The sequence below is a fragment of the Hesperophylax consimilis genome, chromosome 22 (genome assembly GCF_061612785.1).
Source record: "Hesperophylax consimilis isolate HC1 chromosome 22, BYU_Hcon_1.0, whole genome shotgun sequence".
NCBI classification, from domain to species: Eukaryota; Metazoa; Arthropoda; class Insecta; order Trichoptera; family Limnephilidae; genus Hesperophylax; species Hesperophylax consimilis.
The window spans coordinates 24648431-24675416 of NC_142857.1; the positions used below are offsets into that span (position 1 = coordinate 24648431).

Genomic DNA, 26986 nt, shown 5'->3' on the forward strand with positions numbered 1-26986 from the left:
TTTAAGAGGTACTCAAATAAATTGCTAAGAGTAACAGGTTATTTACTTAGATTTTTATTTAATTGTAGGAACGCATCGCGCAAGCGTTATGGTCAATTGACAGTAAGTGAATTGGATGACTCTTTGAATGTTTTAATATCCCGAGCACAAGCATATTCCTTCAGAGAAGAGATACGAGCCTTGCAGGCGAGCAGGGATGTTTGGAGGGGTAGTAATCTACGTTCACTAAATCCTTATCTGCATAATGATTTACTTCGCGTAGGCGGCAGGCTTTCCAAAGGAATATTGTTATCAATAAATCAACAACACCCCATCTTGTTACCATCACATCACTGTTTAACTGAGCTAATTATAAAAAATTATCATTATTTGCATTTGCACGCAGGCACTCAGACTTTATTGGCAATAGTCAGATTGAAATTCTGGCCAATAAATGGAAAAAATATTGTAAAAAAGATAATCAAAAATGTGTAATATGTTATAGATCAAATCCCAGGACGATGCAGAAAATAATGGCAGACCTTCCAGCGGAAAGGGTTACCGAATGTAAACCTTTTAAGATGACTGGTATAGACTATTGTGGACCATTTATGATAAAGTCGGGTATTCACAGGAAAACTAGTAACGTTAAAGCTTATATATGTTTATTTGTATGCATGGTATCAAAAGCCATATACTTAGAACTTGTACTGTCTTTGAACACAGAAAGTTTTTTAAACGCTCTAAAACGCTTTATAGCACGTCGTGGAAGGCCAAGTAAATTATTTTCCGACAACGCTACTAACTTCAAGGACGCGAACAATGAGTTGAAAGAAATTTATAATTTTTTATCTAGCTCTAGCGATGAAATCAAAAATTCATTATCGAAACTTGCAATACAATGGCAGTTCATTCCCCCAAGAGCGCCTCATTTTGGAGGACTTTGGGAAGCCGGAATAAAATCTGTCAAATGTCATTTGAAACGAATAGCGAGTAGCTCCTCACTAACATATGAGGAATTTAATACCGTTTTATGCCAGATTGAATCAGTTCTAAATTCTAGACCTCTCACTCCTCTGTCCACTGATCCAAATGACCTTAATCCCCTCAGTCCTGGTCATTTTCTCGTTGGTGAAAACTTGGCAGCTATTCCAGAGCAAAATCTGAAAAATATATCATTCAACAGACTGAATAATTATCAAAAACTGTCTTTGCTAATACAATCATTTTGGTCGAGGTGGAGCAAGGAGTACCTGGCTCAACTCCAAGGCAGAACGAAGTGGACCAGCGGACTTCACAAGCAGCTGAAGCCTGGCGACATGGTGGTCCTGCAGGAGGACAACCTACCACCCTGTGTATGGAAACTCGGGCGTGTAACAGCAGTACATCCTGGAGCCGACGGAAGGATCCGTGTGGCTACTCTGAAAACAGCTCATGGAACTACACAGAGGGCAATTTCAAAGCTATGTCTATTACCAATAGACGACAAGGATGAACTGAGGATGACAACATACCCACCAAACGGAGCAGGCGCAGTCCAAACGCGACAGAAAAATTAAACACAAGGCTTGAAAGAGTCTTTTGAAGTTTTAAAAAGTAAAAGAAAAACATTTTTTTGTTTTAAAATAAAAATAAAAATAAAAATAAAAAAATAAAAACATTATGAATTTAAAATGGTGAAAAGCAATAAAAACATGTGATTAGAACGTGAAATAAAAAAAAGGAAGATAGTTCAAAATTGATGAAAATGTATAAAAACACAATCAGTCTTACTCATAATGAAATCCCTAATACGACGATAATACCCCGTATTAGCTATACAGGGGTGGGGGCCTATACTGGTCAGATTAAAAATCTTTACTCATAATCATAAATTTTCCCAATATAGCTCGACGGCTGGATTATGGAATATGATTTTTTTACAGTAGCAACACTTGAAAAATTTGGCATTTCGCGGCGTGTAGCCAACTTCACGTTTATTCATATGTCAAAGAAGTAATCCAAGAGTTGGTTTGTTTATCTTTGAATAACCTAAAAATGGATAATGTTGACATTAATTTGGAGGTAGAATTAAAAAGGCGCAAGCGTAACAAAAATTGGGGTGACGTTGAAAAGGTTTGTTAACTTTTATCTTGGCTCTAATGTTTTGTTTACTTGTTTGAAATTAGTGTAAGTATAATGATTGTTTTCCTTGTAGGCCTTGTTGAAGGACTGTGTGGCTGAACAGGTGAGGGCTGTAGAGAATAAAAACTCGGACAGTAACACCCTAATTGCCAAGAGGGAAGCTTGTTTTATTAAAGTAAGTATACCTCCATAATATATCCGCATTGTTAACTTTTCTACAGATTAAACTTTAAGTTTGTCGCTTCGTAGCTTTGACATCCATTTCAAATAAAAAAATTATCATAGTATAAAATTAATTAGGTAAAGGTATGCATACCACATAATTAATAGCACACTATTTTTCAGATTTAACACACTAAGTGACCAAAAAAGAGATATGGGTCAGATACAAGCTCAATGGAAGATGCTCAAATTGGCTTGTAAGAGCCAATTGAGCCGGTATAGGAGGGAAGTGATGGCAACAGGTGGAGGTCCCCAACCACCAAGTCCTTCGCAGGATATTCTCTCGATGGTGGATTTGTTACCACATGAATTCGTAATGGACAAAAATGTTGATGATAGCGATTCAACATTTAAAGCAAAGGTAAATATCTTTTTATCGAAGGAAGCAAATACTTTGTGGTGTGACATTATATATTAAATGGAAAAACACACTTTGTAAAACACAACTTTTTATATGAATTAATATTTAACAGCCAACCAGCATTTTTTTTTTCAAAAGATAAGTTGATAGTAATATTATTGAAATATTGATGGTTCTGTCTATATTTAAACTCATGTAAATCTTGCTTTAATTGTGGGAGTTATATTGGTAATTGTGTTTTATTATTACAGATGAATTTTCCTACATCAACCCCTCACTCCACACTGCCACACTCTGTTCCCAATAGGAAGTTGTCTTTTGAGGTAATATACCTAAACCTACTTAAATGATCAGCGCAACAATGAGTGCTAACTATTTGCAATATTTAAAGCAGTAACTTTTCAGTTGGACATAATCTTTTGTTTATATCAACAGGAAACAAGTGAAGCTGATTCACCACCACCGCCACTATCACCACAAGCACACACCATCCAGCATGTCCCGCTGCATGCTTGCCCTCCACCTCTACCTCGGAGGCGACCACGCCATAAAGTAAGTATTTCTTCACACCACATTTTTGTTTGCTCAACTGACTTTATTGTCGTACCAAAACTGAAAGTTTACTAAGAAAAACAATAACTCATACATGAATATTTTTTTTTTTATGTATAAAATGCACGATAATTAAGAGATTTGCAGAGAATAGATTAAAACACCGTACTAGGTGACTGCCTGTTTCATGGTGACTAAAGTTGAATATAGTTATTTTGTATGTAGTGTTAACATATGGATTAATAAAAATAATAATTGTAAAGCACCGTTTTTGTGAGAAATCACCTCTGCTGTACACTTTGTTATATATAGGCACTATCTAAGTTTATTATTTACAAAGATACATAAACATACTTACCTGGATTGGAAATTGGAAAAATTATAATAGAAAGTTGGAAATAGAATAATTATGTTAAACCAGTTATGAAAAGTTTGTCATTTAATGTTTTTATTTTCAGGAAGACGACTTAGCCCAAATGAAGGCGAACGTCTTTGAAGAAACAAAAAAAATAATGCACCTTGAGCACCAAAAAAAAATGGAGTACTTGTTCAGGCTCATGAAAGACGAATCCAGGGCCAAAATTCGTCTACAGGAAGTAGAGTCACAGACCAAGGTTAGCTTGATGAAGAGTCGCAGACCAGGATTAGGTTCATGGAGGAGGAACACAAAATTAAAATGTCGATGCTGAAAGATGGATGGATAGCAGAAGTCCCTATTAAATTACAAAGGAATTGGAGGAACAGATACTCCTGTTGCAAACAAACCGTTTCTTCTATCACTAATCAATGAATACCAGAAGATATAATCTCAGGAATCGGGTCATATGAAGCTCTGAAAGAGGGCAACGGAGAACTCAGTCAGACACTGAGAAATGCTCTTACTGTTTTCCTGACAGCAGTTGAGGAAGATGAGGATCAAGAAGATAATGATGATAATACCTCTCATTCTCGATCTCATCCTGGTGATGATCCAAATAACCCTGGTGGTCAACCCAGTGGCATCAATTGCAGGATCATCTGAGAAGAGGTCCAAGGGTCGAGACCCTCCTATGTATAGGGCAAAATCTCCGGTTCTATCAAAGGAATCAAGAATTGCAGAGATTCTCCGCTCGTTTACCGGAACATTATCATCAAGTGAAGCTGAATTTATGGGTGGATTCTTTACAAGTAATCCTATTACGGATAATTTGAAGATGATTGCTATGAACTTTATCAAGAGTAAACTGAGAAGTCGTCTTATTAATGAGAACCTGGAATCGTGCTTAAAATTAAAAACAACAACAAAAAAAACCTGGCTGACTGACATTTTCCAAGAAGATGCAAGCACATTGTTCACATTAACACCCATATTCAGAATCGATCCTTCAAGGTTGCCTTACTCAAGTGTATTCCTTACTCAAGTGAAAGAATCGACCACCTTACCTTTAACGCTTCAATTCAGAGTCCACACTTGGAACTTCCTTCACCAAGGTGTGTACCTTATGTCTACGCCGAAATAAAGTTGGGACGTCATCCAAAATTTGTGGATGTTGCGCTATAATTATCACAACACTCCCCGTTTTGTGACAAGTTGTACGTTTATCTATGCTATTCTCTATGTATTTACATGTCTACGCCGAGGTCGCCGAGTTGCATATTATCAACCCGCTGTCAGACTCCATTAGTTCGTTTGTTTTGTGAGTTTTTTTAAAAAATGAGTTCGCGTATTGTGGTCACACCCAATGAGAAGAAATGTTTGGTTGATTTGATATGCAAATATCCAGCCATTTCTTCCATTGCCACAAATCACCAGCAGCTCAGAGATAAGAAAAATGCTTGGGACAAGGTGACGGATGAATTTAACTCGATCGCCGACAATCTAAAGGTATTTATCGTTTGTAATTATAATACCAACCAACTATCACGTCGTTTCATCCACATTCATATATCCATCATAATTTTCTGTTATTCCCACTCTGCAATAGTATACTAGATTATAATACCGTATTGAATTCCTTTTTAGCGATCTCAAGCGCAGCTCAAGAAATGTTGGGACAACATAAAAACAAAAAGGAAGTTGGAGCTTCGTGGAGAAAAGATGAGCAGGCTCAAGACGGGAGGGGGCAGACTGTCACCAAGTGCTTCCCAGGAGCATCATCCAATCGACAGCGTGCTGGACTTGGTGACAAATGTCGAAATGATTTTCAGCAACGACAGCGATCGCACTATTTGCGAATCGCCTGATGGTTAGTAGAAAGTTATGTGATATATAATGGCACAACCAAGTTGGTTTAATTTGGAATTCCGAGAGGAAATGTTAACAAAATATTGTATATGTTTCAGATACCGCTGTGCCCAGCACATCTTGCCTTGGACTGCCTTGGACTGGTCAGTCGACAGAATTGCCTGTGTTTGGTAAGTCAGTTTTTGATAATGTAACTGACTATTTTGAATTTAACATTAAAATGCATGTCTAGTCATTTTTATTTATATTGTTGCATTCATATTTAAAGCTAATAAATAATACAAGTTGATAACTAGCAAACAGGTCTGAAATTAGTTGCCTTTTGAAAATCAAAAATTATTAACACTAAATACATCAATAAGTTCACAGTCTTTGTTTGCGCGGTGATGTATTCTTGGAATTAGTGAATAAAAAGAGTAGTTAGTATTGAGGTTATTGTTATATTTTAAAGTGTCTGCTTTGAGTTTGGCTGGCAGGTACATTCATAGAAATTAATTCCAATAATTCAGGGCGTTCAATTAGAGATTTGATAATTTTGAATAAAAACAATATACAAGGTGTCCGGAAACTCGTAGTACAAGCGGGAAACTGGGGAATCTACATCACATTTGGAGTCGATTTTGTGGTATAACTTTTTTTGATTTGAGCTTTCGTTTTCGAGTAAATCGAGTCAGAAGTTGATTTTTTTTTTGGTCAAATCCTTGTGAATTATTAGTGACGATCAAAGTACCTAACTAATTAAAACTATTTAAAAGAAAAACAAACAAAGAATTGAGGATTTAAAGCATTATTTTGAAATCGCCCATCATTTAATTCTTTGTAATAATAAAATATTCGGTCGCTTCACGGTTAAAAACATTTCGACAGCTGTTAGGGGGCCGACAGACGTAGCTATAAAAGATCAAAAGTTATTTGGCTTGGCGTATTTCGGCATATCGCTCGCCATACATTTCAATTGGAAATGTACGGCGAGCGATATGCCGAAATACGCCAAGCCAAATATCTTTTGATCTTTTATAGCTACGTCTGTCGGCCCTAGACAAATGATACAAATGATATCGTCAAAATATGGCAAAATTATAGCTGTCTCTATTTGCTCGGTTCAAGAAACACGTGAAAGAGAGACAAACTATAGTTTCCATAAAATAACACGAAGCAGATCGCACATCAGTATCAAATTTCACATTCTTTCGACGAAAGTCAGTAGGGCTGTGTAAACAAATCGCACACTATTTATTTCTTATGACAAAGTTTCGATTTATTTTCATAACTTATTTTTGTATTAAATGTCAATCTTTGATCACTAATTTGAACCATTTCACAACCCGCACCGTGTGTTATGTTACTCAATCACATCGACATTTGTTTTTTTTTTGCATTACGTAATTTTTTTTTTATGTGAATACCGCACAAGAGTCTGCTCCTGTCCTAATTGAGGTATGTTGTGAGGCTGAAGGAAGTGGGGAGGGGAAAGAGATGGGGAGGAGGAAGGCGGGGAAGTACCTGGCTATTCAGATCTGGTCACCAAATGCCGCTAAAGCCATTTCAATTCTGAATGGTGGTCTTACATGTGGGTTATACTGAGGGTATCTTCCACTCTGGAACGTGTCGCAAATATACTATTATTATTTTAATTAATTAATTGTGAAATTAGACAATTAATTTAAATAAAATTTATTTGCGCACGCCAGACTCGAACCACGACCTTCGGATTGGGAGTCAAGAGACTGTGGCCCTCGTCCACGCCGGCCGTCAATTCAAACTATTTGTATTGTTTCACTCACTTTATTTGACTCATTATGTCTTCCTCGGCTTTTTCATCCATTGCCTTCATGTAACCAGGTTTTTACTATTAAAAGACATTTATATGCAGTACCTATACCAGAATAATTACCACGCTATATCGACAAGACTCTAGACTGGAATCAGATACATTTATTTATTTATTTATACGCCTAAAAAAGCTTTTTTCCCCTTCATTTTATAAAACTTTTTTTCTATATCTGCTTACTGTAAAAATCTCAACTTATAACTTATAAATAAACAAACGTATTTTTGAACGGTGTTTTAAATTTCTATGTTGTGACAGCCCTTCAACGTGAATGACCACCCACACTTAACACAAGACTGTATTTCCGCGGTCAGCAAAAAGTGTAGTGTGGCCCCTTGACTGACTAACAAATTCTGTACCCGAGAAGCATACGGATGCAAGTCCAAAAAGATAAATGTTCAGGAGAGCCAAACTTAATAAGTTGTAGAAGAATGCGAAATTATTTTTTTACTTTTTAGTTCATTTTTTGAAGTCGTTTTTTGTTTTGTTAAAATTTTTGTTTTTTTTTATTTTTAGTGATCGCATTGATTACCGTTCGCATCGATTACCTTTCGCAAGACATTTATCGTAACAATCACCACTTTTCGTAACGCATTCACCAGCTTACCCCCTAAGTGTCGAGCGTGCGTAAAAAAGTTTTACTTCAAAAAAGAATCATCGAAATCGGTTGGCGTAATATTGAGTTATTCGTCCATTTGTCGCGCACATGCTATTGCAAATTTAAGACATAATATGGTTTTCTCATGGATCTCATTGTCAGATCTGTACCTAATTAAAATAATAAAGATATGATAAACATGATAATTTACGGTAATTTTTAGAGATCGCTGTCAATGGTTAATACGCACTTTTTTATTAAAAAATCTTTTGATTCACCTTAATTACATTAAAAGACAACTATTTGCATTGGGGGAAGTGGAAATATTTCATTCTAAATTTCAATTACGTAAAGTTAAAATTAGCTTTCGTCTTGTGAGATTGTACGCCATTAGCTCATTCGCTGTCACTTTGGTATGTTGGTATTCCTGATACACTTGAATGTATAACGAACGGCTAGAAGATTTTGAAGATACTACGAAGTCTGGAAAATTAGGTAAGTACTAAATTATCAAGTTTTGGAAATAAAATGACGTAAAAAAACATGTTTTTAATTTCGGTAATTATTTTTTAATACATTCACTTTTGTATCAAAAACCATGTCACACAAACCTAGCGTAGCCGTTAAACTACTTGAAAACTGGGATGTTTTTCTTGCCTTGACGCGAGTAGGCGTTATAAAGGGGCACTTTCTTTTGTATCACAAACCGTGTTACACAAACCTAGCGTAGCCGATAAACTACTTGAAAACTGGGATGTTTTTCTTGCCTTGACGCGAGCAGGCGGTATAAAGGGGGCACTTTCTTTTGTATCATAAATCATGTCACACAAACTTAGCGTAGCCGCTCAACATCGCAGAAATATTTCACTTATAAAAATAAAATTTTAATGTAAAAAATAAAATTTTAATGTAAAAAAAAAATTCAAGCTAATAAATTTTAATCAACGCACGCAATGCATGCTTGTTAGGTAAATACTAATCAGGCAGAATTTTAGTTTTTTAACATTAAAAAAATCGCCCGGGCGATCAGAGATTTTAATGTAAAAAAAATCAAGCTATTAAATTTCAATCACAATGCACGCAATTCATTTTTATTAGGTAAATACTAATTAGGCGGAATTTTAGTTTTTTAACATTGAAAAAAAAACACCCGCGCGATTTTGTCTCTAGGCGTTCGTTTCTTCGTAAAGTAACAAGAATACCAACATAACAAAATGACATTTGAAAATAATGTTTGAAAATGGACAGTCTCGTTTCACAGAACGAAAGCTAATTTTAAGTTTACGTAATCGAAATTTAGAATGAAATATATTCCACTGCCCCCAATGCAAATAGTTATTATTTTAACTAAATTAAGGTGTATCAAAAGATTTTTTAATAAAAAAGTGCGTATTAACCATTGACAGCGACATCTAAAATTTACCTAATTTATTTCAAGTTTCAAGTCTGCATCAAAAACTAATTTCTTCAAATTTTGGACTTGTACCCGTATTACTGATGGGCTAGTAGATTAAAAATGGCTGACGTCCGGTGTCGGACCACCACGTTGGTACATATTCGCGACAAGATTTTATTTGTCAGTTCAGGAGTTCAGTTTGGTGATAACGCTATTGTGTAGTGGTCGTATATGTATTAATTTGAACGGCGTACAACACTTTTACGTGTCAACAAGCTATAATTAACCCTTTTTTTGTTTTCAGATTAATTAACAAACATTAAATCAAAGTGTGTGTTATTTTGATATGTTAAAAAAAGTGTGAGTTACTCGTTTGTTGAAAATTTTAATTATTATTGTGGTTTAAAATGGAATACAGTAACGCCGAATATTACGATATGCTCATGTGTCTAGGTCGAGCAAACGGAAACTCGACCAGAGCTGCCATCGAATACATGGAGAGATTCCCACATAGGAGACGCCCAGATCCAAGGGTTATTGATGGTTTGGCACGAAGACTACACCTTACGGGAAATATGCGGGCGAATATGGCTGATACTGGACGTCCAGCGTTACGTAATCCACGCATGGAAGAAAACATATTAAGAAGTTTTAATCAACAGCCAGGACGAAGCGTTCGATCCGTTGGGAGAGAATTAAATATTCGACACCAGGTAGTCTGGAATACCCTCAAGAATGATGGACAACATCCGTATCATTACCGTTGCGTCCAGGCGCTATTGCCAATAGATAATATCCATAGGAGAGAATTTTGTGAATGGATTATTGAGATGGAGAGACAAAATGTGGCATTTATCGAACATATTCTGTGGACAGACGAGTCAACCTTCAGTCGAGATGGCATGTTCAACTCTCGAAATGAACACCAGTGGGCACATGTCAATCCTCATGCAAAGCGGCCAAGACATTTCCAACACCGGTGGTCTTTAAACGTGTGGGGTGGGTTGATTGGCGATAGGGGGCTGGGGCCGTGTTTTCTTCCAGCAAGAATGAGTTCAGAACTTTATTTGCGTTTTTTACAGACCGAACTGCAGGAAATTCTTGAAGATATTCCTTTAATAACCATAAGGAATTTGTGGTTCCAGCAAGATGGTGCTCCACCACATTTTGGGCTTCAAGTTCGAAGATATCTAAATGAAGAGTTCGGAGGTCGGTGGATAGGACGAGCTGGACCTGTCGCATGGCCAGCAAGGTCACCGGATCTGACACCAATGGACTTTTTTATGTGGAGTTATATTAAAAGCAAAGTCTACAGGACAGAATGTCCCGATATTGATACTTTAAGATTGCGTATCATTGACGCTTTTGACCAGCTAAAAATTAACCCAAATATTATTCGAAGAGTTCAACAATCAATAATTCGACGGGCCCAACTGTGCTTAGAATGTAATGGTGATAACTTTGAACAATTTTTGTGATGTGTTTTGTAAAAACCTGTGTCCGCGTTTCTGAAAAAATTTAACCCTAAAGAAGCCGAATTTTTTTTTAAATACATTTTTTTTTTAATTTTAAATTTTAAAATGCTTAAATAGAAAATCTTTATGTTTATTTGGGTTCTCTATGTGATGTAGGTTCACCAGTTTTCCGCTTGTACTACGAGTTTCCGGACACCGTGTATAAGTTAAAAGTCTTCTATCTAGAAGTCTGGTTTGGGTGCGTAAGTTATTGTAATTTATAAATTCGATGGAAATATTTATTTTAAAATTGATGTACCGAAGGAATTTATTTTATACCTTTGTAAGGCAAGAGAATGGACTTTGTAGTACGGTGACCATACTGTTGAATTGTATTCTAATTAACTTGGTACTAATTAGCAATATAGATGTTTTAAAGTTAACACAATTTTAAACATTGCCCCCATTCTCAAAATAAAACCGAGCATTCTCATCCCATCGCTTGTAGTTTTATCGATGTGTAAGTTAAACTGCAGACTATCGTGGAATAAGACACCGAGATCTCGAATTTGTGAAACTCGAAGAAGATTAGCGCGATTAATTAAATAAGAAAAATTAAGAGGATTTTTACCTTTGCAAAAACTAATAATCTGCTGAAGTCAGTATATATGGAGTCAATTTGATATGATGCGTTAAAGGCATTAACGATATCATTAGTGTATAATATTAAATTGGAAAGCGTTGATCTTCCTTTAATAAATCCAAGTTGAAGGGGTGAGATTACTCGTTTAAACTGAGATATCAACTTGTTTAGTACCAGGCTTTGGAAAAGTTTGGGTAAAGAAGACATTATGCATATTGGCCTATAATTTGTCACTTCGCACTTATTTCCTTTTTTGAAAATAGGTGTCAAATGACTAAACTTCCAAAGGTTGGGAAACCCACCTATGAGAGTGACTTCATAAATCACTTATGTATGGGATGTGACAATGAATGCATACAATTAACAAGGAAACTAGGTGGAACTTTATCGGGTCCTGTGGATTTGCAGGAATCGAGACTCTTCAGCTTAGACATAACGTCCTCTATAGTTACTGTACAGTCAGATATATCAAGGTTCTCAACCAAATTAGAACAAGAGTACTCACTGTCTACACTTTTACTAACATATACACCACCAAAAAACTCAGCAAACAGATGAACAGTTTCCTGTAGATTTTGTGATTGTTTATAATCGAATGACATAATTGTAGGTATCTAAGGTCCATATTCTTTTTGGGATTTAACATATTTCCAAAAGAAAATTGAGTCCTCTATGAGAGATCCGCCGACGACACACATATGTGGATACATTATCAGTTGTCAAGTTAAATCAAAGGTAATATTACAGTATATATCACGCCAGTTTTAAATCCTGTTAATGAAGCGCAGGAAAAATATAACAAAGCTCAAATTTCCACCCCGAATGTAGTCCAAAGACTATTTGGTGTACGGAAAAGGAGATTTCCTTGTCTGCCAAGAAAATTAGAAAATAAATTATCCAATACGACAAATATAATTGTTGCTTGAGCCATTACCACTTGCATAATGTGGATTGACTAGATCAGCGGTCGGGGAACCGGGGTAAATTACCCCAAATGGATGACATCAAGGATACAGTTATAAAACATCTTACCAAACTCAGAGAGCGGTTCTCTGACTACTTTCCGCAGATATACATACTTTCAATTGGGTTGTAGATCCTTTTAAATGTGAAATTGCTAACATACCAGAAGAACCTCCGGGTTTGGCAGAAACAATACTTGAACTTCAATCTAATACTGAAGCATGTATTCAATTTGAGAGCAAAGCCAATCTGTCATCTTTTTGGATGACAAAAGCTACGAAGGCTTTCAAAATTGCACATGAGGAGGCGGTATAAAAGTTTCTGCCATTTTCAAAAACCTATTTTTGTGAACAATGCTTTTCCACTCTAATGAACATAAAAACGAAGAACAGAAATCGATTAAACGCCGAAGACTGTATTCAAATTGCTCTTACATATTCATTCATTTGTAAATTAATTCAATAAATAATGTTTATTTAAATATACATCGATTGTATTCTTTTCAAAATGGGGGGAAGGGGTAATATCGACTTACCCATTCACCACTGTATAAGAGACCTAGGAGTGTGCTTTTTAATTCAACACTTCATTTCAATGACCACTGCATGCTAGGCTTTGTTTTCAGAAACAGCCGAGTGTTTCGAAACCCTGTATTCTACCTTCTCCTTTAATAGAGAGGACCAGCATATAGACGCTAGTCCGTTCGCAACTTGAATATTGCTCCTCCATACGGACTCCACTTTACGGTATTTATAAACGGTATTTGAAAGCATTATTTTACGGTATTTATATACGGTATTTGAAAGCATCCAAAAGAAATTTCTGCAGTGCCTCAATATCAGAATGAGCGCACTTAAACGGGGATACATAAATATGCTATCGAAACATAACGTCTCCACTCTCTCTAACCAACGAACATATCCTATAAACCCTGTATAATTCCGCGAACTAATATTCAAGTTCAAGATAGCTATCGTTTATAACACAAAAAACTTTCGACTGACATTTATTCACATCTCCCTCTAATACCTTATTAATCCTAGGGCGTAGATATCAAAATTTCTCCGTAAATCCATAAAAATAGGCTATTTTCGCCTTTAATAATATGTACCATGTTACTTTATTCGAATCCGCGGGGAAATTCATCATCCTGTAAATTCTTCAACACAAAATTCTCCCATTTCGGGACGCTCCAATCCGCCAGATATGACGGGAAATCCGTTAAGTTGGCAACACTGAGCATAAGCTTGCCTAATTTCGCTAGTGTTCAATTACTGGATTGTGTTTTATTGTATTGTCACGACTGCGACGATTCGTAGTCAAAATTTTGCCGCTCCATTTCCCTTGATACGTGTACTCGCTCTGCAGTTCGCACGTAAACTGGAAGTAAGTCTGACGAACTACACACGATTTGCGCCTGTATTTTTCGCGCAATACTTGTGGACGCAATGTATTGGTGCTCAGTACCTCACCAACGAGCATATATATATTTGCACGAAAAAATCCACCCCTTCTGAGCAAGGTCTTAGCCATTAGCTGTCGCGGGCCTGATTGATGACACTGGTCATAAGATGTCGCGGTCCGTAGTAACTATTTTACTCAATTGATCGCCACCGCCGTCGCTTCTGATATTAGTTACCATTAGACATACAAACACAGCGATGCACGTGCTGTTATCTTTTTACTTTTTCAGCATAATTTTAAAAATTAACAGTCAGGTGAAAAAAGTGGGTAGTCTAAAGAAAGATTACAAATTGTCAAAGTGGAAAAAAATTCTGCTGAAAAATGCGTTGGTGCAGCTAAGCATTTACGAATAGCGGCTTTGTCATTCTTTCATATTTGAAATTTGCATCTTTTTAAAGAATATTAAACACTTATGAATGTGAATATGAATGTGGTTTTTCGTACAGTATTTCCGGATCCTTTAGGATTTTAGGATTATCTAGGATCCTTCGAAGGTAGACGAAGGTTTCACAATAATAATAACCTTCGCCTTGCCTGCTTAACAATTGTGGAACCCAACAAAATTTATCACAAATTATCAGCAGACCGCCGACTAACGACTACCATGTTGAATTGATATAAAAACTAACCTTATATTATAAAGTAGGTAGATTTTATAAAATCAGGTACATTACATGATTCAATGTTGACGAGTGTGATCAGCATTTTTTCTTAGTATCTTTAGTCTTAGTTTTCCCATTGCTGATTCGTTTGGAGCCAGCCTGTTCCAACTTCTTCAGATCGGCGCAGAACAATACCTGCAACAAATAAATACATTTAAATGCTTTTAGAAGTGACACACCCAAATTTACTTAACATAAACTTTTATTTAAAATATTTCATCTTTTGCTTTTTACATGCAAAATACATACAAATAACAAAAAGAAAACTTTTGCAGGTAGCAATCACTTTGTGGTACATAATTATAATTTTAATAAAATAACTTTCATAGGACCCTACTTTATTCAGTGTATATTATATATTGTGTTTGTAGTTAATTTGAAGATTGAATTATGTTAATTTGTATGTTGAATTATGATATGTTGTAGTTATTTAATAAGACTTTGAATATTGCACATTATCACCTTTTAAGCATTACAGTATAACATTGTTTATTCGAAATCCAATTCTTTGAACTGGTAACGAATTTAAATGATTTAACTACCTAATAACTGCAAATTAGTTCCCCTTCATGTAGTAAATTTATTTCCAAATGTATCTGTACCCAAATGTAAAAATATTCCTTAATTACCAGGTGACGTGTGTAGTATCTAGGTGTGTGTGTGTGTGTGTGTGTGTAATGTATATATGAGTTTGTATGCACCTTTATTCGAGGACCTTCACAGGCCTTTAGACCCAGAATCCGAGGACTCACACGAATCCGAGGACGTCCTCGGATTCAAAATGCGAAAAACTGAATATGTACCTATAATCTATGCGTTCTGATTGGTCAACTGTCGAAATTTTGGGCCGATCGGAGAGAGTCCTCATTTTCGTGGCGAAAAATATCGTGTTTAATTTGGCTAGTGTTTCATTAGTACGGATGTGTGACCACCAGGGCGGCGCCGCTAATGCTGGAAATCACACACAGACCCTAAACCGAGGACTCTCTCAAAGTCCTCGGTGTCGTGTTAAAAGGTGCCGATTGCCGGAATGTGAACACCAGGAGGCGCTGCAAGCTCGAGTGTCAAGAAATCTCACCTACGCCCTAAACCGAGGACCCGTCGTTCGAAATTCCTACGTGCATGTGTATATAATAAGTATTGCACTATTAAGATTGTGCCGACAAGGAATTCAGTTTTTGACTGTTGAAACAAAATTCAATATTGCGTTTAGTTCGTATTGTGAACTATGTTCTGTAATACTGTTTAATTCGATGTACGGTATTGTAATATTTAATAAGTAATTAGGACACCTGATCAAGTATTTGATTAATCCGCGTCATATATTCTTCTTTCACTCCATTCTTCGTTAATCCGCTCTATGACCCTATTACCTACACCTCACAAATATCGCCACCTGGATGGGTGATGTTATCAAGCGGGTTAAGGAGGAGCTGTAGGAAGGGTTTTATTAATGCGGATCTTGAAGAGTCGGAAAAAATTACCAAACGCAGAGTAACATTATCATCAAATAAAACATACAAAATTGTTAAAAAAAAATTTATGGTTTTTTAGGTAGTCTGACAAAAAAATTAAGACAGCAAAGTCGTTTATAATTAAAATTATTGAACCAATATAATAATGATTTAAAACAAATATATGCCAAGAATATTCTTATACATCATTTTAAACACAGAAAATCTCCCAATGAAACTCGGATACATGACACAAGAGCCTCAAAAAGGATTATTTTTTTTTTTATTAGTAAAAAAAGATACACGAATTACATAATAAAACAATTACATAATATAATTACACAATATAGTACAGTTATTAATTACATAATATTAGTATTTGATGTACCCCCATAAATAAGCAGGGCTTGTGTGTATGGGGGTGTTGTTATATTGGTTTATATTTGGTACGATTCAGTTCAACTGTTCGGAATACTTTTTAAGGTGGCTTTTGAATTCGTTAATATTTTTATTCATGTTTCTCATTTTTTCTGGTAATGAGTTAAAAAATTTAACTCCGAGATATTCATGGTTGAACTGTCCTATTGTTTTTTTACATTTAGGAGTAGGAAGTATTGACGTTTGTCTAAGATTTCTGTTATTTTTGAAGGGTGCAATTTTATTTTGAATATAGTTTTTATAAATTTGTAATGTTGCATAGTAGAAGTATAATGCACTTAATTTTCTGACCTTAAATTGTTTGAATAAAATTTCGGAAGAATATGAATAGGTTTTTTTTAATATGGTTTTTATTATTAGTTTTTGTGATTTGTAAATTGTTTGTGTTTGATTTTTATATGTACCTACCGCCCCAGCTTATAATGCCGTATTGTATAATTGATTGACAGAAAGCGAAGTATGTGGTTCTAAGTAATTTTTCGTTTAAAATATCTCTTAAACATCTAAATATATACATGTTAGTTTCCTTATTCTGTCGTTCAGAATATTTATATGTGGGGACCATTTTAAGCGCTGGTCTATTGTTATGCCTAGGTACTTAATATCGGTCTTGCTTTCTATGTTTGTACATAACATATTGCATTTGTGGTTTTCTGTGTTTTTAACAGAGTGGATAATTATGTTTATTTCTTTAGGTGTTTCTTGTTTTTTTAATGAAAAATGGTAAATAATAAGTATTTTTATAATTTAAAGTCAACAGGTTTTCATCAAACCATAATTTTAGTTCATTGATATCTGTATTTGCCAAGTTATTTAATTCAGACCAGGTGTTTGCTTTTAGTAGTAGGACTGTATCGTCAGCGTAAGAGACAATGTCTCCATATTTGGAAATATTGAATATATCATTGACATATATAATAAATAACAATGGTCCCAAAACCGTGCCTTGGGGTATTGAAAAGTCGCTATATTTTGAATCGCTGACTTGATTGAGTAATTTTACTTGTTGAGGTCTTTTATGTAAATAACTAGTTATCCATGCTAAGACTTTTCCACTAATCCCTACTGATTTTAATTTACTTATTAATTTTTTATGTGATATGCTGTCGAAAGCGTTTTTGAGGTCTATAAATATGCCAAGACATTTTTAATCGGAATCTAGGGCCGTATATAAATAGTTGGTTATTTTTGCTATCGCGTCGTGAGTACTTGTATTTTTTTTGAACCCGAATTGGTTATAATTAATTATTTTGTTTTCTTCTAAGAATGTCCAAATTTGTTTTTTTACAATTTTTTCATATATTTTTGATATATTCGAGAGAAGTGAAATCGGGCTATATCGATATACGAGATGTTCCAAAATTCAAGACAAGTTTTGGCCAAAGAAACCACATATATCTGGCAACCAAACTCTACAACATCCTTCATCCATTTTTGAAAAAGATAGAAAAGATAAATAAGTTTAAGGAAAAACTCAAAACATGAGTAGAAATTAATACAGACATACTATAGAATGTATTAAAAACATAAACCTACCAGTCCGCCTCAGCACAGGACCACCTAGTGAGGAGGACTAAGAACAAACAGATGAAACATTTATATTTATATACACTATCATATCTTGTAATTCTCATCAAACCTGTAATTAAATAGTCACTAATAAAAAAAAAATTAAAAATTAAAAAATTTATTAAATGAAGACAATGTAAGCGAAATTCAATCAAAAATCTGGAAATAGAAAAATCAGAAAAAGATATTGGCACCTCTAGGACTCGAACCCAGGACCTCTCGCTCTTCCGGGCGAACGCGCTAACCACTGCGCCAAGGTGTCGATATCAAATTCGTCGTTGTTTGTCCTGGGCTCGAGTCCTAGAGGTGCCAATATCTTTTTCTGATTTTTCTGTTTCCAGATTTTCGATTGAGTTTCGCATACATTGTCTTCATTTAATTAAATGTTACAATTTGAGGTTTTACTCATAAAGTTAAAATAAAATTTTTAAAAAATTATAATTCTTTCCTTCCAGGCATGATTCTTTATATTTTATTTCTTGGCGTTCTTTTGTATGATGTTGTGCACATAAAATTTAATGTTTTTCCATGTTCTCTGTCTTAAATCTGGTTCATTGGTCAAACGTTCTTCGCACTCTTTTTTGTTTGGAATTTTTTTTCTTATCCAGAATACAGCCATTTGCCTTGATACGGCATCCTTCTCAGCAGAAGTCCACATTTTCCTTGCTGTTATTTTCTTTTTCCTTGTGACATGTGCATTTATTGTTGGAATCTCATCCGTACCTACTCCGTGGTCATCTGAATCCCAATCTTCATTTTCCACGTTTGTACCATTAGGAATCGGAGGAATGGATACCGAAGACGGTAATATTGTCGCGGACACGGATTTTTCTTGAAGGTCAATAGTATCTAGATTTCTGCCTTTATTTTCGGCCAACTTTCCGCCATCCATGGCCAGCAAGAGTTTACTCACCTTGCTCAATTGTATGGTACTTTCAGGAAGACGGTAAAACTCTCTATGAACCCGAATGTCATGGCCCATGTATGTTGCCAGTTGGTCCATTTCGTTATTTTTGAGGTTCAATAGCTGAGATGCAGTTGCCACTTGCTTCCGTAATTTTGTGGATGTCAGAGCTTTGGGATCTTTAGCACCACATTCCAAAGCGAATTGTCGTAATGATGTGTCTGATCTCAAGAACATAAGCGAATTTATTTTAGCAAATAGGTATACGTTTCTGTCTAAAATTCCCACAGACGACCTCTTTTCAATAAAATATTTAGCAATACGATGAGGCGTATACTTTTGTTGCCTGTTCACCGAACGAGCGAACGTTAGGACGAGCCGCGACGCTTCCAAGATACGTGTAAGAAATTCGTTCCACACTATTTCGAGGACCCAAGACCTCCAAAAACTATAGACCACTAAATCGAGGACTTTCCGAGATCCGTGTATTTTACGTATGTGTAATCCTGAATACGTGGACAGGCCTCGGATATGGGAAGTCCTCAGTTACCGGCTGTGTATTCCGGTTTTTTGAGGACCGTTTTCTAGGTGCTTACCGGGTGTATGATGAAACCGAATAGACAGCAACAATCACGATTAACTTGAGTATACGTATAAGTGTAGAATACATGTCTACTTTATATAATATAACAGGACCTCGAATTCGGGTAGCCAGTTGAAGTCCTCGAAATCGGGATTGGACAAACAAGGGTGAGTGTTTGTGTGTGTGTCTGTATGTATGCGCATTGAACAGTTTATATTATTGACATGATGCCACGTTTGAATTTGGGCAGTGAATCCGAAAAAATGTCAATATTAGAGTTTATACAAATATTATTTAGAGTATGAAGAGCTCGGTTAATTGGCGAATTAGATGCTGCATTTGTTTTATAATTAAGCTTGTGGAATAGCACTGTATGTCGTGTACGTCTCAAAGGTATGTTAAAATTAATAAGGGACAGAAGTTCGGTACAGTCGATGTTAGTGTTTAAAAAACAAGCCTCTCATTATGTTTTGACGACAGTTTGGTTTTGTATAGTATCGTATTGCGCTGTGAAGCACGTTCCTGTAACTAAATTCATAGATCTTACAAACACTCACGCTTAGTGGAGCTTTAGAAACGAACTGAAAAACTCGGCTAAGTGGTAATGAAACTCACACCCAATCAGTTGCAGACTATAGGACAGGTAACACTTACAGTATGAGCCCAGCCCGCCTTGTCTCCGTAGAGTCCCCTGAAGTGGTCCCCAATCTCATTGTAGACCCGATCAGTGACAGACTTCAGGCCGCGCAGGTGCGGCAGGTAGTTCTGTGAGGCGATCTGGTACACGTGGGTGTCCACAGGCAGGGCCTCCAGGTGGTTGAGCGACATAAGGCAGATGCAGTCTGCCACCTGAGAGTAATTATTACAATATAATAAATTGAACCACACCAATTCTAGTAGTACATTGACAACAATTCGAAAAAATGCCAATGCCGCTATCGTTGGCGATAATCAACTGATGTTTACGCGAACACGAACAGAGATAATAAACAATGATCCTAATAATAATAGGGAATCCCAACTATAGGGAATTTCAACTGATGGAACATTGGGACTGTCACAACAGATTATTTATTTAACAGCAATCGCTTGACAGTAGGCGCTACGTATCGATCGGCCGTATCGGTTAGGAAAATCTATAAAGACATCTAGTGGAAAGGTACATAACCAACAACAAAATCATTACAAATCATGCATAACATCCTGCAGAAGCATAAACCATTACACCTTTATTCATATATTTCTTTATTATTTATATGTAAATAAATAAAAATGTTGTTCACCCTTGAAATCTCTCGACTGGGGTGTCAAAATCATGCGTGAGTAAATCTGCCATATCAGGGAGGTGAATCTGTATCTTGTGCATTAGCTAACGTAGGTTAACGGCGTTAAATGAGTCGCATTTAACATACATTCCAAACTCACCCCCTAGGATATCATATGTATGTACGTTACACGCAAAATATACATACTCGCCCCCCAGGTCAGTTGACGTCCAAAAGATACATACTCGCCCCCAGGTCCATTAACTTCCAAAATATACAAACTCGACCCCCAGGTCAGTTAACGTCCAAAAGATACATACTCGCCCCCAGGTCCGTTAACTTCCAAAATGTATAAACTCGCCCTTAGGTCAGTTAACATCAAAAAGATACATACTCGCCCCTAGGTCAGATAACTTTCAAAATATACAAACTTGCCCCCCAGGTCAGTTAAAGTCCAAAAGATACATACTCGCCCCCAGGTCAGTTAACTTTCAAAATATACATACTCGCCCCCCAGGTCAGTTAACTTCCAAAAGCCACTGTATCACTAAGTGAGTATCAAAATAACTTTTCGTAATTATGTAACCCCAATTTAAACATATTTAAAAATTTGAATTTATTTTTGCTAGAGTTCACAGTTTTTTGGAGTTTTCTCCAAATCAATGAAAGTTGATATAGCGGACATAGAAATAATACAACTCGTATTATGTACATAACATGCCAAACGCGCGCCCAACATTTGTACACAGTTGACATTAATTTGTCACAAGAATACGGATAGTTTCTAGAACTCGCTCTCGAGTTCAACAGCACTGCTGCCGAATGACTTTCTAGCCTCCGTGTTTCTTCCTTCCTACAACATGAGTCCTTTCAACTCAGTTCCACACCTTCTTTTCCTAAAAAGACCCTCCAGACAGCATACTCAAAGATGTCTCCTGTGTGGAGTTGATATTTAAAACAACAAAAAAAGCATAATATATATTAATACAATTGATTCATTAACCAACCTTTGCTCCCACTCCGTGCAGCTTTATCAATTCCGCTTTAGCACTTGCATACGGCATCTCTTCGAGGGAATGGAACCACTTATCGTCCCCCCACTCCATGATCTTGGAGGCCGATTGCTGAATGAACTTGGCTCGGTAGCCAAAGCCGAGTTCACGGAGTTTATTTTCCACCTAAACCAAGGACATCATGTTAAAAACAAGAATCACCAAGTTTGCTTTCCTTCACAAACAAAACTGTAAAAAGGGAGGCGGTTGTGATTCACGGAAAGCCCAGGCTTCTGTACATATATCGGGTACACGCACATGCAGACGCACATACACACTCAATACTCAATGGCATTACAAACTATAGACATGTTATAGAGATCTCAAAAGTGGCAATCCAAACATAAGCTAATTGTCATACTTTCCATTTAGGTTTTTAAACTAAACTATCTAATATGCTATCTCTAACCAAATTGCGTAAATGAGTGCCAAAATTCCCTCGTGTGTGATGAGAAAGTATGTATTACACGGCAAACACTAGTAAAAGCCAAGGGACAAACATTTCATTCATACATACACATAAATTACTTATTATATTTTTATGCTTCCGATTTTGTTGTCCGGGTTAAATCTTCCCCGTAGGAAAAACTAAACCCTTCCACTCACTTTTCCACAAATGATCAGCTAGTCAATCAACACTATGCAAGTTCATTATATAAGTAAAATAAATACAAAACAATACAAGAACAACAACACGTCAAATCACCAGAAATCAAATGGGAAAAAAAATTCACCGACTCCAGATATTTTCATATCAGAGGGTTCGGCTCGGTAGAACTTCTAACAGGGCCTATAAATCCTACTGATCCCTCAACATAAAATAATTATTTCGATAACAAATTATTATAAGCAATAATGAGTCCCTGAAATATCCATACAAATTGAAAATATCTCCCGAGTAGAAATAAATGCCGTCGACGGGAATTGAACCTGCACCTTCTGATGTCCGGTCAGGTGCTCTGGACCACTGAGCTACGTCGGCTTATTACCAAAACGCCAAATAATTCAATATGTACTAGTACTTCAATCAACAATTACTGCTTATTGTATTTTTTCAGATGTAAACAACCAACTTTATGTTTGTAGGAAAGGCTTTGTTAGTGCTAAATTTCTCACTAGATGGCGTTGAGACATATTATATCTACATTTGTTGGTGAAATATTTTGACTTGTCAAATATTATTATTTTTTTAATGATAAATAAGATATTTTATGCATAGCAACTGCTTACTATATTTTATCAATATAATATATATTATATAATTTGTTATCCTTTGTGCTATGCATAAAATACCTTGTCTTATAAACCTTAATTTATCATTAAAAAAATAATTATTTCAATTGTTTCCTGAAAGTTTTCAGCACAGTTATAGAAAGCGACATTGCAAATGTAGCAACTTATAAGTATAATAACAACCTCTTGGCAATAAGTCATGCAACTTTCGGTATTCGATTTAGTGTATGCGAGTAAGTGTATCTTGTGATCTCAATCACACCCACGTTGTAGAATGTAGTATTTGCCGCAACTTTTAAATACAAATATGCGGTCCTATACCTATTTTTCGTACACAAATATTCTTTGAATGTCTATGTTTGTCCATGAACAATGTTTTAACTCTTTGCACACGGCCGTATCAACTGTTGTTACGGCAAAAAGTCCATATCCACATACGGCTGTATCAACAGTTGATACGGAAACTTTGACGGCCGATATTCCAGCGCTCTTTCATCATAAATGTATTTCTTGCTCACTTGGACATTCGTAGAACTATCACGATGCTGACATCTACAAGAATTTCTCAAAAATAAAATTGTATTTCATAAAAAAAGATCGATAATCAAGTGTGCCTCTTCGCGCCTTTTAGTCCTTTAGTTTACATTTTTGTCAACGGATGGCGTTAGTACTAGTATGTCATTCACAACTTTTCATAACTAAAAATGATAAGTGATCATGGTGTCCCACTTGTGTCTATCAATGCAGTGGCCTAAGTACACACACGCCGAGTGAATGGCGGGACCACATTCAAAAGATACGGTACGTCTTTGTATGAAATTTTATGATTTTGTTTTTATAAACATCTAAGAGTGTTGACACACGAGGATTTGTTTTCATATTGTGGAGAATAATCTGTTCTGTCTATATAGTCCAATAAATCATGCCAGAATGCTACAATTTGACATTTAATTGCATGTATAGGTATTTGAAAATATGTACCGCGTACGGGTATAGATAAGACGGAGCAAATTAACGCGTTCAAAAGGTTAATTAAGAACTTACTGAAAAAAAAGAGTGTTTGTTACTTGCCACATTTTTTGTTAATTTTGTGAGACAATAACGGGTCTGGATGTATTGTGCAATGTCATCGGGAATACTTGGATACTGTACCGAGACTTGAAGGCGATTCAGGCCCAGAGCTCGAGAAGGTTGGGTGGGTGGTCAAGGAAAAGCAGAAGTCGGGTAAAATATATATTGAATGAGAGCTCATTTACTTTTGGAAGCATTTAGAAGGAAACAAAAGCATATTTAATAAGAACAGATATTTATACGACAAGTAGGTAAAAACAATGATTTAAATTCAATTCTTGTATTTTGATAATTTTTTATGACCAGCTGAATCCTAGCAATATTGGTTTAGAGTTACAGAAACATTATAAAACTTTTAAAGTAACTTGTAAAATGCATACCTTTATATCAGACAAGCTTCCCACAGCAGGGAAGCTGTAGTATGTATTCCCATCGTGTTCACAAATCTTCTGTCCATAGTTAGTGCACAGCTTTTCTATCATGTTTGATATCCTGAAAGGAATATACCTTATAATATAATTTTCGACTCCAAATTAAACTACGTATCCCATATAAACGCAATTAACTCCTCACGCTAATTTGTTTGGTTTTGGAACAGCTATTAACCATAGAGTCAATTTGTTCGCTTTTTGGAACGGCTCATATTGTCTCATAGAAATGCTTGTGTCTCCCTTAGCGTCATAGTTAGAAATATGAATTTTGGTTAGAAAGAGAAAACTCCATGCTTTATATTCAAATATAGAAGTTAACCACAGAATAATTCAAATGTACACATCTGTGAAACCAAAGGTTCCGACCGCAACTTGAGAAAAAATAATGAAATTTTTGAATATTTATTAATTATTTTTATATGTAACAACAAGAAAGTGTAGTGAAAATGTAACAACAAGAAAGTGTGGCAGTAAGGTTTATAATAAATGTCTGTTTTTTTCATTATCAGTAATTTTTTAAATAAAATCAATTTCAATCGGTCTACGTCTACGTCTACATCAAGGCTGCCCAACCTTTTTAACAGTTGGGCGAAATTGACGATTTTGAATCACTGGCGGGCCACTGAATACCTGACGGTTCCTATTTCCATGGGGGGGGGGGGGTTGTTAGAGAATTTCTATAAAACATAATTCCCGACAAAATGAGTGCTCCCCACAAATTATTTGAAATCCATGGGGGGGGGTTGTTACGGAACTTCGCTGAGAAAAATTTCCGCGCATCCAAAAACATCATATGTGATTCCCCACAACAATTTTTCGAATTCCATGGGGGGGGGTGGCTACAAGATTCCATTTCGGACGAAAAAAATATTATATCAAAAACCGGTGTACACTTTTTCAAATTGGCGGATTGGCGGGTTTTTTGAAAATGGTTCACGCGGGCCACTTTTAATTCGATCGCGGGCCACATTGTGGCCCGCGGGCCTGGGGTTGGGCAGCCTTGGTCTACATCAACGAATTGCACTATCCTCAAGAATAAGGATTAAATTAAGAAATATAGATGCTATGATAGATGCAAAACCACTCCGTTAATCCAGCCTGGTCCATAGACCAGCAGGTTATTTCTAAGTTTAAGAAACTCTCAACTAAAACACTCTTCAAGCGTTGCTTTGAAGTGACTGAAGGGACAAGTCTCACTCTCAGGGAGTTTTGGAAAGATCACTTTCACATCGTTACTTGCCTCAAGATGACTGACTAGCCGTGGGAAGGGGTTACCAAGAGGATCCTCACTACTGCTTGGAAGAAGCTTTGGCCAAAGGGCGTTGTCGAATGTGCTTTTGAGGCGATTGAAACAGTACCCGTGGAGTCTACAGTCAACGAGATTGTGTCTTTGGCCAATACCATGGGGCTGGAGGTGGATACCAGTGATATTGATGAGCTTGTGGAAGAACGCGGTCAAGAGCTGACCACCAAAGAGCTTATGGAGTTGCATTGTGTGTCACAACTAGAAGTTATGGAGGAGAGTTTTTCAGTTGATGAGGAGGAAGTAGCAGAGCAACACTCTTCTGGCGCAATAAGAGAAATGCTGAAAGCATGGGAAACCGTTGCATTGTACATGGAGAAGCATCACCCTAATAAGGAGGTTGTTAGGCGTTCTACAAATTTATTCAATGATAAAGCCGTGTCACTAGTGTCTCTAGACAGCTTTCTAGTAAAAAAATAATGAATTATTTGTCATAAATTGGTAAATAATAAACTAGTTATATCGATTTTTTTTTTGCAAATTGAAATTGCATTCCAGTTTGTTATGCTCCTTAACAATTTATTTGAATCAACATTAAAAATTGAATATTTTTTTGGCATAAATGTATTATAGTATTTTGCATTTCATATTATCGCTTAACAAGTGTTTCACATAACAAGTAAGATCCTGGAACTAATTAAACTCGTTATGAGAGGTTCCACTGTACATATATTATATATTATATGTAAATAAGAAATTATGCCAAAAAGATTGACCAATTTTCAAATTTTTGTATCTCAATAAAATAAATTGTGAAAAAAAAAACCTTTTTAATTTACTTGTGGAATTTACTCAAATTATCATATTTTTTTTAAACAGTAGGTAAGTCAACGAAATACTCTCAGTATCTCCCTTGTGGAAGACCACTATTGAGAATCCAAACATTGTTTGAAATAACTCTAGCCGTGTTTGGTGACCAGATCAGACAGGTACTTCCCAACCTTAATCTTTCCATCTCCTTCCCCTTTCCACTGCATTCAGGCACCCTCAATTGGGTTATGGTGTGAGGCTGAAGGAAGTGGGGAGGAGATGGGAGACAAGGCTGAAAAGTACTTCCCTATTCAGATATGCCATTTGAAGTAACATTCTGAATGGTGGTCTAACGAAAATTAAATTTGTTTGCACATGCCAGAATTTGAACCCGCAGCCTCAGGATTCGTCATCGGGGATCCTGACCTCTCGACCGTGGAGATCATTAGAGAAAATATCA

General features: G+C 36.1%; 2 protein-coding genes across 2 annotated transcripts in view; one reads left to right on the forward strand and one right to left on the reverse strand.

The window, feature by feature from the left end:
• Positions 1-26986, reverse strand: part of Ogg1 (8-oxoguanine DNA glycosylase) — a 427234-nt gene that overhangs the window by 398878 nt on the left and 1370 nt on the right. The window contains exons 3-6 of the mRNA XM_089645589.1: positions 24423-24534; positions 21694-21864; positions 20076-20270; positions 14486-14608 (exon numbers count right to left, since the gene is read on the reverse strand). Coding sequence (XP_089501715.1) covers positions 14510-14608; positions 20076-20270; positions 21694-21864; positions 24423-24534 — 577 coding nt within the window. The 3' untranslated portion in view covers positions 14486-14509. The remainder of the gene's footprint in view (positions 1-14485; positions 14609-20075; positions 20271-21693; positions 21865-24422; positions 24535-26986) is intronic.
• LOC149413327 (uncharacterized) lies at positions 1758-6406 on the forward strand. Its single transcript, XM_089645637.1, has 5 exons — positions 1758-2094; positions 2177-2686; positions 2938-3009; positions 3122-3238; positions 3697-6406. Exons 2-5 carry the CDS (start codon positions 2480-2482, stop codon positions 3925-3927), a joined length of 627 nt encoding a protein of 208 aa, XP_089501763.1. The 5' UTR covers positions 1758-2094; positions 2177-2479; the 3' UTR covers positions 3928-6406.

Excerpts from the sequence above, each read along its gene's own strand:
- LOC149413327 (XM_089645637.1), top strand. The coding sequence starts at position 2,480 with ATGGGTCAGATACAAGCTCAATGGAAGATGCTCAAATTGGCTTGTAAG. Across the intron at positions 3,010-3,121 it reads ATAGGAAGTTGTCTTTTGAG|GAAACAAGTGAAGCTGATTC; the intron begins GTAATATACCTA and ends TTATATCAACAG. Across the intron at positions 3,239-3,696 it reads GGAGGCGACCACGCCATAAA|GAAGACGACTTAGCCCAAAT; the intron begins GTAAGTATTTCT and ends TTTTATTTTCAG.